This window comes from Thamnophis sirtalis, unplaced genomic scaffold (genome assembly GCF_051295495.1).
Source record: "Thamnophis sirtalis isolate CommonGarterSnake01/CBP01778 unplaced genomic scaffold, rThaSir2_p1.2 scaffold_5, whole genome shotgun sequence".
NCBI lineage: Eukaryota > Metazoa > Chordata > Lepidosauria > Squamata > Natricidae > Thamnophis > Thamnophis sirtalis.
In genome coordinates, this window is record NW_028261385.1 from 38,527,144 (window position 1) to 38,543,766 (window position 16,623).

Here is a 16,623-nt window from a genome sequence, read left to right on the forward strand (position 1 = left end):
ATTATTACCAGTTCATAAACCTGACTCCAGTTAGATTAACTTCTTCACAAAGATGTGCTGCCAACTTGTTAACAAGGAGATTTCCAATCTTGTGAGGGCAAGAACAGCCATTACTTGCTCAGAAAAACATAAACATCCTCTTTCTCTCATTTTTTTTCTGGCACCATGTAAGTCAAGAAAAATATAGTGCTTCTAAGTAATAACACATACTGTAAGTCTGCCTCTCTCGCATCTTCCTCATGTATCTTCCCACTCTCTGCCTCTTATGCTAAATGAAGTTGCAGCCCTTAGAAGGGACTGGGTTCCTTTGTCCCTGCAAACACAACCAAGTGGCATTGAGTGAATCTCAATCTCAAGAGCCAAGGTGGCGCAGTGGTTAAATGCAGCACTGCAGGCTACTGCTAGATCAGCAGTTCAGCGGTTCAAATCTCACCGGCTCAGGGTTGACTCAGCCTTCCATCCTTCCGAGGTGGGTAAAATGAGGACCCAGATTGTTGGGGGCAATATGCTGACTCTCTGTAAACCGCTTAGAGAGGGCTGAAAGCCCTATGAAGCGGTATATAAGTCTACTGCTATTCTGGACTCTCTTGCTATCTGCATTGTTGTAACATTACATTTTATCAAACTACTTTTTTCACAATCTGGTTTGATAGGTAACAGTAAAGATTCCCCTCGCACATATGGGCTAGTCGTTCCTGACTCTAGGGAGCAGTGCTCATCTCCGTTTCAAAGCTGAAGAGCCAGCACTGTCCAAAGACATCTCGGTGGTCATGTGGCCAGCATGACTAAACACCGAAAGTGCACCGAACGTTGTTACTTTTTTCTACCTTTCTACTATTTTTGTACTTGCATTTTTACATGTTTTTGAATTGCTAGGTGGGCGGAAGCTGGGACAAGTAATGGGAACTCACTCCATTATGTGACACTAGGGATTTGAACCACCAAACTGCCGTCCTTTCTGATCGACAAGCTCAGTGTCTTAACAACTGAGACACCCCGTCACTGTGCTGGTTTGATAACTCCCCCCTAAATTTAACAAAAGTTTCCTGTAAGCATATCCCCAACCACTTCTAATATTCCCCATCATCCATGTCCACGTAAAATTCTCATGGAAGAAATTTTAGGGAAGGGAAAATAGCGATTGATTTCCCCAGGCTTATGGTCCTGGGGGATTTCAATGTGCCTTCCATTGGCAAGACATCCGATTCAGCTCGGGAGTTCATAGCTTCCATGACGGCAATGAACTTAACTCAGTTAATTCGAGACTCCACTCATAACAAGGGACACATGCTCGACCTGATATTTGTCTCTGGACAGTGGATGAATGATCTAGTTTTAGGGGATATTGTTATTCAACTCTTGTCATGGTCTGATCATTTTCTCCTCAGGCTTGACTTCCATACTGCTACCTCCCACTGCAGGGAGGCGGAACTGATTAGATGGTTCCGCCCCAGGCGCCTGATGGACCCTGATAGGTTCCTGATGGAGCTTGGGACTTTTCTTAAATCCCTTGCTCACAGCTTGGCCAAGGCCCTAATGGAAGCCTGGGATAGGGCAGCCACTGGGGCCTTGGACCGTGTTGTGCCTTTGCGGCCTCTGACTCGGTGCCAATCCTGGGTAGCTCCTTGGTTTACCGAGGAGCTCCAGGAGATGAAGTACCGGAGAAGACGCCTAAAGAGTAGGTGGAGGGCTAGCCGGTCCGAATCTGACCGAACACTAGTAAGAACTCATATTAAGTTCTACTTAGTGGCGATAAAAGTGGCAAAATGGGAACATTTTTCCATTCTTATCACGTCCGCAGATAACTGCCCAGCTGCTCTGTTTGCGGTGACCCATTCCTTACTTAATAAAGGAACTGGGGAAGACCCCTTGCAGGGCAGGGCTGAGGAATTAGTCCAGTTTCTGCAGGACAAAATCGCTCAGATTCGGACAGGCTTGGACTTTGATGGATAGATTCGGGCGAGTCGATAGGGATTAATCTTGTGGAGACTATCTGGGATGAGTTTGATCCTGTGACTCCCGAGAGCATGGACAGGATTATGGGGAGACTCAGTGCTGCCACTTGTGTGCTGGACCCGTGTCCCTCCTGGTTAGTTTCGGCTTCCCGGGAGATGACATGAGGCTGGCTCCAGGTGATTACCAATGCTTCATTGAGAGATGAAGCATTGCCTTGAAGGAGACAGTGGTGAGGCCTCTCCTTAAGAAGCCTTCCCTGGACCCAACTTCTTTAGCCAACTATCGTCTGGTGTCCAACCTCCGCTTTGTAGCAAAGGTTGTTGAGAGTGCGGTAGCACATCAACTTCCCCAGTACCTGGATGAAGCTGCCTACCTGGATACTTTTCAATCAGGTTTCAGGCCTAGATACAGCATGGAGACGGCATTGGTTGCATTGGTTGATGATCTCTGGTGGGCCTGGGACAGGGGTTGTTCCTCTGTCCTGGTCTTATTAGACCTCTCGGCGACTTTCGATACTATCAACCATGGTATCCTATTGCGATGACTTGGGGGGGAGTGGGAGTGGGGGGCACCGTTTTGCGGTGGTTCTCCTCCTACGTCTCAGATCGATCGCAGTTCATGTTGACTGGAGGGCAGAGATCGACCCCGAGGTGCCTCACTTGTGGGGTGCCCCAGGGGTCAGTTCTGTCACCCCTCCTGTTCAACATATATATGAAAACGCTGGGTGAGATCATCCATGGTTTCAGGGTACGGTATCATCAATACGCTGATGATACCCAACTTTTCATCTCTATCCCAAACCACCACAATGATGCCCTCGACCTGATGTTCCGGTGCCTGGAGGCTGTGCGGATCTGGGTGGAGATGAACAGGCTCAAGCTTAATTCCTCCAAGACTGAGTGGCTGTGGTTTCCATCATCCCGATTTCTGTATCACGTACCATCTTTGATGATTGGGGGAGAAATTTTAGCCCCCTCAGAGAGGGCCCGCAACCTGGGAGTCTTCCTGGATATGTGGCTTAGTTTAGAAGAACATCTTATGGCCGTGACCAGGGAGGGCCTTTTACCTGGTTTGCCTGGTTCGCCAGTTGAGCCCCTTCCTGGATCGGGATGCCCTGTGCACAGTCACTAACGCCCTCATCCTTTCTCGCCTGGACTGCTGTAATGCTCTCTACATGGGACTGTCCTTGAAAAGCACCCAGAGGCTCCCATGAGCTGTCCCCGGAGCTTCGTATAATCCGCGACCTCCAGTCCTTCTGGCACGCCCTAAAAAGTTGGCTTTTTCAGCAAGCCAGCCTGGCCTGAATAGAAAAAAACAAATTATTAATTTTAAATTGTCAATTTTAATTTAATCCTAAATTTGATGTTAATTGTCAATTGAAGATTATTGGATTTCCTATGTAATCTTTTTTAACTTTTGTCATATGTGTTTTTATGCTGTACACCGCACTGAGTCCTTTGGGAGAAGGGCAGCATATGTCCAATAAAACCAAACTAAACCAAACCAATAAGAGAGACAATTTTGCAGAACTATAAATAAAACTGGAACAGTTTGTTTTAAGGCGATGAATGGTTACATAAATATATTAATTTTCTATAGCTTATATACACAGCTACCCAATAGTCAGCTCTATTCCATTTGAACAACTGGATCAACTGGATAAAGTATCTCTCACAGGAATACACAGGAAGGGTGCAATTATGGGACAATGTAGGAGATCTGAAAATATCTCCCTGTGTCTTTGCTATGGAATATAAATGAATATAGTGTTTTGGTGTCCTATTTAATATTTCTAAAAGTAAATAGTAAAATGTAACAGAAAAGTCCTTGAAGATCATGTTTCACAATTCCCTTACCTTGTGCAAAATAGTTCTAACCTTCTCCTATATCCCACTTTCATAAAGTGAAAAGTTTCCCTCATTCTACTAAGGGAAACTACTCTTCTCCATTTGTAGAAAGATTGAAAAATGAGAAATGCTTACAGACAGTCCTCAACTTATAACAGTTCATTTAATGACCATTCGAAGTTACAATGGCACTGAAAATAGTGACTTATGATTGTTTTCACACTTATGACCATTGCAGCATCCCCATGGACATGTGGTCAAAATTCAGATTCTTGGAAACTGGTTCATACTTATGACTGTTGCTCTGTCCCAAGATCCCCTTTTGTGACCTTCTGACCAGCAGTCTACGGGGAAGCCAGATTCACTTAACAACCATGTTGCTAACTTAACAACTGCAGTGATTTGCTTAACAACAACTTGGTAAGAGAAGTCGTAAAATGTGGAAAATTCCCTTATCAAACTTTAACTTACTAACAAAAATTTGGGGCTCAACTGTGATCATACGTCAAGGGTATTTTATGGTCTTTTTGCATATACCACTTAATTTTTATTGTTCACATTTCCTGTTTGTGTATTTCATTTTCATTATACATATAAAAAAGGTAGTCATTCTATAATAAGCTTTCTCACATGGAGTGTAAGATTGCCTATGGGTGTTCTTGAGATTATGTGTTTCCTTCACTGCCCTCCAAACTTAAATCAAGGTTTGCTGTGTTTCATAAATTATCACATAAATAGTATACTCCAAACTGAACCAATCACTGTACATAATTTTCTTTGTTAGTGTAAAACATAATTCGAGGGTAGAAAGCTATGTAAATAGTCTCTATTAAAATTAGTAAGACTTTGATCGAAAGCATTTGGATTTAGACTGCTATACAAAACTGTTTCTGCCTACTATATTTGATAAAAGAAGCAGCAGTCTCCTCTGTTTAGTATGTCTACTCCAGGAGTCTTAAAATAGTATAAAATAGTAAAATAAATAAAGCAATAACGTTTTTATTTTCTTATAATGATTTCTTATAGGGGAAAAAAGCTTTTTAATGAGATTTTGGGGACCAGTAACACAAATCATCAAAGTGTTTTGAATAACTGATAATATTTTGATATGCTGGAACTGGAATTAAAGCAGCAATGTGAAATGCAGGGTAGATTTTATTTACAAAATGATAAGGGGACTTTCTCTCAATCAGCGCTTCCTGCTTGCTCGTTGTGGGGGTGGTAAGTAGACAAAACAGTTTCTTGCTATCTTAAATTCTTGAAACAAGTTGTCTTTTAATTAAGTCAGAAATCAGTAGCCGGCAGTCATAACATTTATCCCAGTGCAGGAGAGGAACTATTGAAGTCTCACCAAGCTACCTAAATGAGTAAGATCTCTGGTCAAAATCTTAGTAGTAGAGGTTAGGTAAGCACTAAAACCTCATCACAAGACTAAGTACAAGAAAGCTGCAGTGATTTCAAAGAAAGCCTTTCTTGTTCAAAGGATGGAAACTGTGTCAGAAATAATATATCAGTCAGATAGATTGGACTAGTTCATTCATTGTAAGCACAAAGATCTACCAACATCCTCTTGAATTTTGAGATGGCTAATTCACATTAGATGATATGAAAATATATTCCAGTGAAGAAACTGTGACTAATGTGCAGTCATTGAGACAGGGAGTATTCACTTTGTGTTAAATGTGTTTAATAAATTGTTTTCAAACATATTTTAATGAAGATAGTATCTAATACATAGTTTTAACAATAAAAATACTTCCATATCCTAGACCACTAAGAAACTCAAACATCACAAAGAGCTCACAGTACGGAGCCAAAATAAATATTCATCACAATTTGATATACATAGTAAGAAAAAAAAATCCAAGAAAGATTCAGAACATGTTCCAAAATAAGTCCTGCCCAAATGAGTAGAACCAAAATGTGAAAGTGGAATATTAAGAAGGAATGTGAAACCACTCTTCCTGCAGAATCACCTGAACTTTTCAAAAATTGCTCATAGCTGAGTAATATATGCTTTCTATGTATTTAAGAAAGTGTGCATGTGTGTTTGGGTAAAGTTACTTTATGAGAACAAGCAAATAAATAAAAATAGAGTTCAGGGAATCTTTTACCCAAACACACATGCACACTTTCTTAAATACATACAAGCATATGTGTGCAAAAGGATTCCCTAAACTACTATTTTTTTAAACAAATTTAAAATGTATTAAGGATTTTTAAAAAACGAAGATGAAAACCAATATAAATATAAAATAGGAAAAAAACAACAACAACAAAAGGGGGGGAGTAAAAGAAAAATAGAAAAAGATATATAAAGAAGCAGCTTCTGATCCTCTTTACAACAAGTAGAAGTAAGCATAGTTATAAATTTATCTATGGTTACAAAATGACTTTCTTCTTTTTATTATCTAATCTGTATAATCATCAAAACCATAAATAATAAACTCATTTTTTCTGTAAAAGAATCATATCTTCCTATTTGGTTTTTCAATTGAATTTTATTGAATTTTTTTGTTTTACTTTTATCCACCCAGTATGCTTGATGCAATATAAAAGCTCTGTACACAAAGAATGGTACTATATAGAATAGAATAGAATTTTTTATTGGCCAAGTGTGATTGGACACACAAGGAATTTATCTTTGGTGCATTTGCTCCCAGTGCACATAAGGAGAATAAAATACATTCATCAAGATACAAAGATAAAAATATAAAAAGATACACTTAACGATAGTCAAGGTTACTAATAAACTATCAAATCTAATAAACTATCAAATATATTCCCAATCACATTATCCTTATTTAGTGATTTCCTCTTTGCTGCACATTTGCAGTTACAATGGTGATAAAGACAACTTTATGACCAATTCTTGCATTTATGATCTTGTAGGTCTGTAAAGCAACAGAAAGCTGAAGTAAGATTGGAAGCACAGCGCAATGGTGGAAGTAAATGAAGATTACCTATGCATGCCTGTACACATGTATACAATTTTATGGTTTCAGAATTATACATAGTAAACTGCTTAAACTGTTGCACAAAATCCTTTTCTTGTCACCTACATTTGCTTTTTGTTATTTTAAAATGATAAACTAGCATCATCTTTATTTTAAAATGATAAACTCTTAAACACTGCCACCTATCGGGACCCCAGAAAAGTGCCCTTTCTAGACAGAGCCTGCTCTCTGAAATGACATTCTCTTGAGATCTGGGTGGCTCCCACCCTGAAGCTACTCTTAAAGACTCAGCTTTTCTCACGGGCTTTAGGCGAGGCTGTTGTAGGGCATATGTATGTCGCTACTGGCTTGATTTATCATCTAATTTATTGTTTATTTGTATATTGCTCTGTGTATTTGCTTTTAAGCTGCCTAAACTTGATTGGAATTGGGTGGTGGCCAAGTTGACGGATTGAATAAATCAGTCTAGCTTTGGGTTTCTAATTTTCTGACCTAGTCATTCCTTGTAGATTTAGAAAGATATGTTTCAATTGATTTGTGATTATTTGTTCTCTTTTTACATATAACTTCAACCAGGCTTCCACATATATAAAAGGATAAGTCCCCCTGCTTTGCTATACACTTTTTCTTATGAATTCTCTTTCTTGGATTCCTAGGCTGTTAATGCCAGGAATTGGCTGGTCTGTGATTTCTGATTAGAGAGGTGCTCACACATGAGAATGCAAGCAGGCAGATAAGTGACAGTATGTCAAATGAATGAAGAAATAAGTCGCCTATTGAGAAGCACTGGAGCAGCAAATGGGAGAAAAATTGAGGAGAGGAGATTTCCCAAGACATTATTGTCTAAACTCAACAAAATGGGAGAAGACAAATAATGTCTGTTAAAATGTTGATTTCTAATTGATTCTACAAGTTGTAATGGGGAACAGTTTCTCAAGTCTTAGCTGGGGTTTAAAGGAAAAAGGGGGAAAAAGGCACTTTTAAAAATACATATACAATGCTCTTCTATAATACGATGAATAAAGAAACAGCTGTTCGGTTCATTGTTTGAGTTTCCATGGTAAAAGAGCAAGAGCTGGGGGCAGAGTTTACTGATTACATAGGCAGGATGCCAAAAGGAAGGTTTAAATTTGGGTCTCTTCCACTTTGTCAGAATCATGAATAGCACTCAGTTATATTTCTGCCTGTGCCTTGAAAGATGTCTAGTGAATTATGAGGTTGAGAAAAAAGATCATTTTTCTTCTAACCCATTTAGTTGGAGTAATATAACAGAAATATTTTTTTAGAGATATAATACTGAAAATATACAGAACATGTTACATCTATCTTTTCCTCTTTGAGCTGATTCTAATGTGATTTAGGCACAATGCCTGGATGGGGAATATATTTTGTGGAACATTGTAACCCTATACAGGGGAGATGGCCCTGTTGTGCAACCCCAATGCAAAGAAGACAGAAAAAGAGACTAATGTGGATCATACTTTCAGATATTCATTGAAATGTATTTCTCTGTAACTGTATACTATTGTTCAGGTAGAGAAGAACAAATGACAGTTTGAACTATGCATTTCTGTCCAAGGCTCTTCTCTTCTACAGCAGAAATATGTTGGCACAGTTAAACCAGCAGGATTTAATGATGAGGAATCAGATAAAGTTGAGCTGTGGTGGGGCAGTGGTTAGAGTGCAGTACTGCAGGCTAAGTCTGCTGACTGGCAGTTTGAATTTCACCGGCTCAAGGTTGACTCAGCCTTCCATCCTTCTGAGGTTAGTAAAATGAGGACCCAGATTGTTGGGGGCAATACGCTGACTCTGTAAAATGCTTAGAGAGGACTACAAAGCACTGTGAAGCGGTATATAAGTCTAAGTGCTATTGCTATTGCTAACTCTGTGATATTTCCTTTAAGAACAATCCACTGCAGGGTTAATTCCTTTTGGGTAAGCAGGATGAAGAGTCTGAGAGGGGGGAAAAAATCACATCAAAGCAATACAGCACAGATAGTTTATGATTCTAATACCGTATTTGTTTATTAATTTGCTTTATAACTACTTTTCCCATACAAAGTGACTCAAATGTCCTCCTCCATGAATATTTTTAAAGCATAAATGGAAAAATAATACAATTACTACCATTAACACTAGAACTAAGTAAAATTGAAGACTTTTTAAAATTCACTGTTACTTGTCTGGCAAAGTCTTGAGCAATTCTTGAGCATTTCTACATACCCGTGATGGGGAACCTATGGCACGTGTGCCACAGGTGGCATGCAGAGGCCTCCCTGCGGGCACTCCTGCTGTCGCCCCAGCCCAGCTCGGCACATGCACACATGCCTCCCACTCGTCAGCTGGTCTTTGGGTCTCTGCCCTGCATGTGTGGAGAGCATGGCAGATGTACAGGGAGTGCTTGCATTGCATTTGGGGGTTCGTGTGCATGCACATGCACCTCCCATGCCCCATTTTGGGCCTGGAAGGCCTCCTGCACCAACCTGGTAGCCCAAATGGGGCATGGGGGAAGGGCGCATGCCCAGGATGATATGTATGTGTGGGTGCAGGTTGCATGTGCACATGTGTGGGGGTGTGCACATGCACGGGGGTACTCACATTGCATTTTGGGGCTTTATGTGCGTGTGCTTTGGGCACTCAGCACCAAAAGGTTAGCCATCACTGCTGTATACTTTTCTCCAAAAATGGGAAGTTGTAGCAACAGTAAATTCCACATAATAAATTCAATTTTGGGAGGGAAGATGCAGCAATATATGTAATGCAAATATAAATAAAATTAGTTCACAGATACCTTACAGCTTTTTCAAAGAATTTCTCCTGTGAAATGTTGCACAGAGAAGATAAAAAGATGTTTCTGAGATTTATTTTAAAAATATTTGCAATAGTGGAAACTTCAATGATCAACCGGTTTATTCTTGAATCAGAAGGACTTTTTCTCTCAGCTTAATGTCAGTTGATTTATTTTATTCAGAGGTGGATTGCTCCCAGTTCAACCCGGATCAGTCGAACTGGTAGTAGCAGCAGCAGGAGGCCCCGCCCACCCTCCCAGATGCTTCTGTGCATTCTCAGAAGTGATGCGCGAATGCGAAAGCACAACCAAACAGGTAGTAAAAAAAATTGGCAACCCACCATTGATTTTATTGTACACTGCACAGAATGATTTCTTTGTCAGATGGGCAGCTATGTAAATTAGATAAATAATTATATAATATTCTAGATGAGTGGTACATTTAAGGTGTCTGCATTGAAGTGTGTAATGGGAATCAGGAGGGAGACTACAGGCTTATTGCTTTGGATCATGTGACCAGGTAGAAAGGAACGTAGAATGGAGCAGTTCTGACATTCTATGTACGGTAGATAATAGCTTTATCAGAGTCAATCTGCAAGCTTTGTAGGATCTTGCCCAGTTTACTTCATTTTGTGTCTTATCTCCCTACCAGGTTAGTCATTTTAGTCCCATCAATCTAGATTTGGGATCCACAAGAAAAATCCTGGAAAATTATGACCTGCACTTTTTCACCTATAAAGCATCTGTATTGTGCTAGGTGCAACTTGATCCACCAATCTCTTCTACTGCTAGGTAAAATGCATTGATCCAGCAAAGAAGTTCATAAACTCTGTTCTAAGTTAATTTTTAATGGCTTATTATTACAGATGTGTTTGTGATTTTCCAAGTATTCACTGAATATGAATAAGAATATTCTATTTGTCCAGAACAGCAAAAAAAATCTATTCCTAAGAGATGAAAAAGAGGAAGATTACATTCATGTAATCTGCTGATTTTTAAAACACGAACTTAAATACTATTTTGAGGGGGGAAATATACAACACGTGACGAATAAGTTACAGAAACATCTACGGAAGACTGATAAAGTACCAGACATTAACACTTAGCTACAATTAATGTGCAACAGCACAAAAAGACAGAGAAACTAAGAGTTATGACATAAAACCATAAAACACTGCAAAGAAAATAGAATATTACTCAACCACTTAGACATTCCTTAGAGGTACAATAAACAATGTATTTTGCCCACAGAAGCACATTATGAACACAACTGCTAGTTGTCTGAACTCTGTCCTCTATTTTTAATGATTCGGTTTTCACAATTGAGGAAAATTATATTGAAGGAACTATGAAATATTTTGGTATTTCTTCTGAAAGCCTGATATTTAAGCCAAAGGGCTCAAATTGAGAAATATTGTTTAATTTCCCAGGAATCTCTACATGAGATCAAACTACTTAAAAAATAGAGTTATTTAGGTTATAATCATTAAAGCCCTTTGCCTTACATGAGAAATAAACACTGAACATTTTGGACTTTTGAAAATCATATTGTCTCTTTATGGATGCTTGTCTTAAATTGATATTTTTTATAAGAAGGCTGCCTGAACCCATAATAAATCCTTCTTTATTCTATAGTATACCAAAAAATAAAATAAAAACTGACCCTATGATAGCAGCTAAGCCTAGTCAAGTCTCAAGACAAGTCTAGTCATGACCACAACATCTAAAAGTAGAGAATGAAGTATGTGTTATATTTTAATGATTTTGCAGAACACTGCACTGATATTTATGCAGTCTAGCTTATTTCAGGATGAAAGTGACTAAACTTTGATTTGTTACTAGGAATCGGTTCTTCTCCCTTTCCAGAGGTGGGTTGCTCCCAGTTCGGCCTGGTTTGACTAAACCAGTAGTGGAATTCAGACCTGGGTCGCAGAACCGGCAGCGACCTAGGCCTGCCATGCCCCTGAACCGGTTCCCTCCATGCCGCTGTGCCACTGCCATTTTGGATTTAGTGACTGCATGTGCACAGTTCACTGTAAATTGTTCTGAGCATGCACAAAGAACAATTTACATTGATCAGCGCACACGCACCGGTAGTAAAACTGGCAGCAACCCCACCCCTGACATATATATTATTGTCATTTTGAACTGAAATTATGGCTCCTTTGGAATATTTAATCTTTATGCTTTGGCAAGTTTGGAAAATTGGTCCTAAGCAGCTCTAACTAAGTGTGATTTGATTAAAAAAGAAGTGGCAGTTCAATCAATAAAGAGGAAGAATGGTAGTTTTAAACTAAAAACTGGGCAAATTGATAAAAGCAATGAAAGATCCATCCAAAATAATGGGACGAGAAAGTCTTTTTGCTATTTCTATTTTGCTATGAAGTCTTTGAAAGTTTTTCTTGAAGACTTTGAAGGTGCTTCATACTTAAACCCATTACAATTTAGGCTCTGCCATTTTATGTTTTCAATTGCATTTTCTTCCATACTTTCTGATATAGGAAGAAACTGCTGTAATTCAAACATTGGTTTGATACTGTTATTCAGATATTTGGCCCATGGTTTACTAGTACCAAATGCTAGTGTTGGAGGCATTTGTTGAACTATTTCATCTTGAAATGCCCAATTTCTTATACGCTGGAAAGACTGCTGTTTGAAGACAAGCCAAGGTGAGGGATCTGACAAGTTTGTTATTCCAGACCTGGCAAATGCAAACTTCTTTGAACAACCTCACTACTCCACTTAATAGTTATTTATTTTCATTCTAAAATTACCATTCATTTTATTTCTTCTCAAAATAAATGCTTAGTAGCATATTCAGTATATAAAACATATATAAATCTGAATATTGATGAATGTGAACATTAGAATGAAGAAAGAAGTGAAGAAAGAAATAAAATCTACACATTTAGAGTTACTGAAGTCTGTAAATATAAAATATGTAATTGTATAAGCTTTTTAAAAATATCTATATTTTCTCTTTTAAACATTGCTCTTAAAGATAATTTTAATATAGCTTCTTCTTTAGTGCAAAAAATAAAAAAGAAACAACCTATATCTAAAATTAGCTTATATATGTGTGTTTATTTTTTTATTATGCATTAGCAATACAACATTCTCTGCAGAAATATTTTGAAAAAGTTACAGACAAATAAACATGTAATAAAACACATATTGGACTAGGATCAGAGTAGAAGGCTAAACAATCATTTAACCCTTTAGTCCACTTTAAATATACCATATTTTTGGAGTATAAGACACACCTTTTTTCCCCCTAAAAGAGGCTGAAAATTTGGGTGCACATTATACTCCAAATGCAGATTTTTGGAAGCTTTTTTTCAGCCCTAATGAAGTGCTAACAAGTGAAGCGATCTTCCATTTCAGGCAAAGCACAGAAGATCACTTCACTTGTTAGTACCTCAATAGGGCTCAAATATTTGTATTGCAGCATACTGTTGGAAAAATTTCCCGGTTCTGTTCCAGCTGGCAGAAGCCAACAATGAAAGATTTGGAGACTGCCTTAAGAGGTTCCATGTTTTCCCAAAAATAAGACAGGGTCTTATTTTCTTTTGAACCTCAAAATAAGCGCTTGGTGCTTATTTTCAGGGAGGTCTTATTATTTTTGAGGTGCAGGAGGTGGCAGTGTGGTCACTTCACGGCTGCTGCTGTGTTGCAATATTTTCAGGGAGGGCTTATTTTGGGGGGGAGGGCTTATTTTCAGAGAAGCAGGGTACTTCCTTTGTCCAGTTTCTATTTTTGGGAAATAATCCTCTCAAGGGCAAGGTAGAAATTTTTCCTATCAGCTGTTTGAGTTTTCTCAATGATTTCCTTCAGGCAAGTGCTGGGCTGGTTTGTTGATTCACCTTTGTTATATTTTTACTAGATGTGAAGTGTTTTTGAATGCCCAGACATCTAGTTAAGCTTATTAAGAGTTTCCCCAACCAGCTGGGGAAAGAAAAAAGTTGCAAAAAGTGGCAAAAAGTATCATTTTATTATACTATTGTGTTTGCTTGCTTTTCTGGTGTTATGGGAATAAAAATGAATACATGGTAGGCAGAATTCCTCCCTATTTTTCTCCCCCCAAACTAAGGTGCATCTTATACTTAGGTGCATCTTGTACTCTGAAAAATATGGTATTTTTGTCAAGTTTATGGAAAATAAACTAGGTGCCTGAATTTGTTTTATTTCCTTTTTTCAAATAATTGTTTTGTTAAAAATGTCAGGGAATGTATTCTGATTTCAGAGAATAAATTTGCCCATATCGCAAATCCAGTCAAACATTGACATGATTAATGAAAAAGATAGCATCTAATAAAAAGTTCTTTTAGCATCTTGATTCCATGTTTTATTGGACCACTTCCTGCTTCAGCATCTAGAAATTCTTCATTTTCTGCAAGACATATATGGTGCTTCCCCTCCATGTCTTTCACAGAGAAGAAAGGTTTTCTCTTAAATTAGTGGGGTGTTAACTTTATCTAAAGGAAATGGCCAAGAGCTGTTTGCTTTTTTACTGAATTAAAATAATAATAATAATAATAATAATAATAATAATAATAATAATAATGGCAGTAGGGAATGAGATCTACGGAATGGTTAATATCAAGCGAGGAATTTTCCAGGGTGATTCACTTTCACCTCTTCTCTTCAACTGGCGAAACAACTGGCCGCTGTGATACAATTGTATAATAATAATAATAATAATAATAATAATAATAATAATAATAATAATAATAAACATACTTGATTCAGAAAGATCCAACTAAAGGAACAACACCTGAAAACTATAGACCAATAACATGCTTACCAACAACCTTCAAATTACTCACAGGCATTATTGCAGATAACATGATGGATTATTTGGAAACAAACAACATCTTGCCAGTAGAGCAAAAAGGCAACAAAAGAAGGAGCAGGGGCACAAAAGATCAGCTTCTAATTGATAAAATGATATTAGAAAATTGTAAGAACAGAAAAACGAACTTGAATATGGTCTGGATTGATTACAAAAAGGCATTTGACTCACTGCCACATAGTTGGATCATAAAATGCTTAGAAACAACTGGCATTAGCAAAAATATTACATCCTTTACTGAAAAGGCAATGAAACAATGGAGAACTGAGTTGGCAGTAGGGAATGAGAGCTACGGAATGGTTAATATCAAGCGAGGAATTTTACAGGGTGATTCACTTTCACCTCTTCTCTTCATCATCGCAATGATCCCACTATCAGTAATCTTAAAAAAAATGAAATTAGGCTACCAAACAGCCAAAAAAGCTGAAAAAATTTCGCATTTACTATATATGGATGATTTGAAACTCTATGGAAAGTCAGAAATAGAAATCCAATCATTGACAAATACAGTCCGAGTATTCAGCACCGATATTTCAATGCAGTTTGGCATGGAAAAATGTGCCACTGTATCCATAAAAAGGGGCAAAATCACTGCATCTGAGGGAATTGAAATGCCCAATGGCCAACTAATTAAATGCAAAGAAAATGAAGCCTACAAATACTTAGGCATTCTGCAGTTGGATAACATTAAGCATGGAGAAGTAAAAACTATTGTCAGGCGAGAGTACACCAACAGAGTTAGGAAAATTTTGAAATCTAAATTGAATGGTGGAAATACAATCAAGGCCATAAATACCTGGGCAATACCAGTTATAAGATACACAGCTGGCATAGTTAACTGGACACAAGCTGATTTGGACCTTTTGGACCGAAAAACCAGGAAACTAATGACAATGCACTACAGTTTACATCCACATGGTGATACTGATAGACTATATCTGCCCCGAAAATCAGGTGGCAGAGGATTATTACAAGTGAAGCAAACAGTTGAAGAAGAAAAACATGCACTGACTGATTATTTAAAAGACACTCAAGAACATCTATTAATCGAAGTAAAGAACAAAAATCTACTGAAGGCCCAACAGACAAAACAAGAATACAGAAAAGATGTGATAAAATCAAGAATGGAGAGTTGGCAGAACAAAGCACTGCATGGTCAATTTCTGGAAAAAATAAAAGATAAAGTGGACAGTGAACAAACTTGGTTATGGTTAAAAACAGGTACATTAAAGAAAGAAACAGAGTCACTAATCCTGGCTGCGCAAGAACAAGCTATCCGCACAAATGCCATTAAGGCCAAAATCGAAAAATCCTCTGATGATGCCAAATGCAGACTTTGCAAAGAAGCTGACGAAACTGTTGATCACATACTCAGCTGCTGTAAAAAAATCGCGCAGACTGATTATAAATTGCGGCACAATTCAGTAGCACAAATGATCCATTGGAATTTGTGCAAAAATTATAATATTAAAACAGCAACAAACTGGTGGGAACATCAGCCTGAAAAAGTCACTGAAAATCAGATGGTCAAGATCTTGTGGGATTTCCGTATACAAACCGACAAAATACTGGCGCATAATACACCAGACATCACACTGGTTGAGAAAAATAAGGTCACAATCATACACATCGCAATACCAGGTGATAGCAGGGTCGCCGAGAAGGAACATGAAAAAATCGCAAGATACCAGGACTTAAAAATCGAAATTCAACAACTATGGCACAAACCAGCAGTGGTAATTCCAGTGGTAATTGGCACACTGGGTGCTATTCCAAAAGCACTGGAATTACATTTAAAACAGTTAAAAATTGACAAAATCACCATCAGTCAAATGCAAAAAGCCGCACTGCTTGGATCTGCACGCATATTACGAAAATACGTTACGTCGTCCTAGGCCCCTGGGTGGGGCCCGACTAGTAACCAATGCCAAATCCGGCGAAACAACTGGCCGCTGTGATACAATTGTATAATAATAATAATAATAAAGCTTTTCACATTTTTCTGGCAAAGCTTTTCTTCTAGACATTTCTTGAAAGAAATATCTGACAACCATCCTCTAAAAATTAAGATAGATGGTCTCCCATTTCATTCATCTCCACTTTCCCTGCCCCTGCCCCTTCCAATGAGAATGAGTAGCCTCTTTCTCTTCAGGGACAATTTCACAACATTAGTTTCATGCATTTGGGCTGTCATAGCTGAATTAATCTGAAACCCAGATAAAC

At 38.2% G+C, this 16,623-nt stretch overlaps 1 protein-coding gene across 1 annotated transcript in view; it reads left to right on the forward strand.

Moving 5' to 3' along the window:
• Window positions 1-16,295, forward strand: part of LOC148045335 (uncharacterized) — a 49,982-nt gene extending 33,687 nt beyond the window's left edge. The window contains exons 4-5 of the mRNA XM_087715838.1: window positions 14,298-14,821; window positions 15,563-16,295. Coding sequence (XP_087571964.1) covers window positions 14,298-14,821; window positions 15,563-16,295 — 1,257 coding nt within the window. The remainder of the gene's footprint in view (window positions 1-14,297; window positions 14,822-15,562) is intronic.
• Window positions 16,296-16,623: the final 328 nt, after the last annotated feature.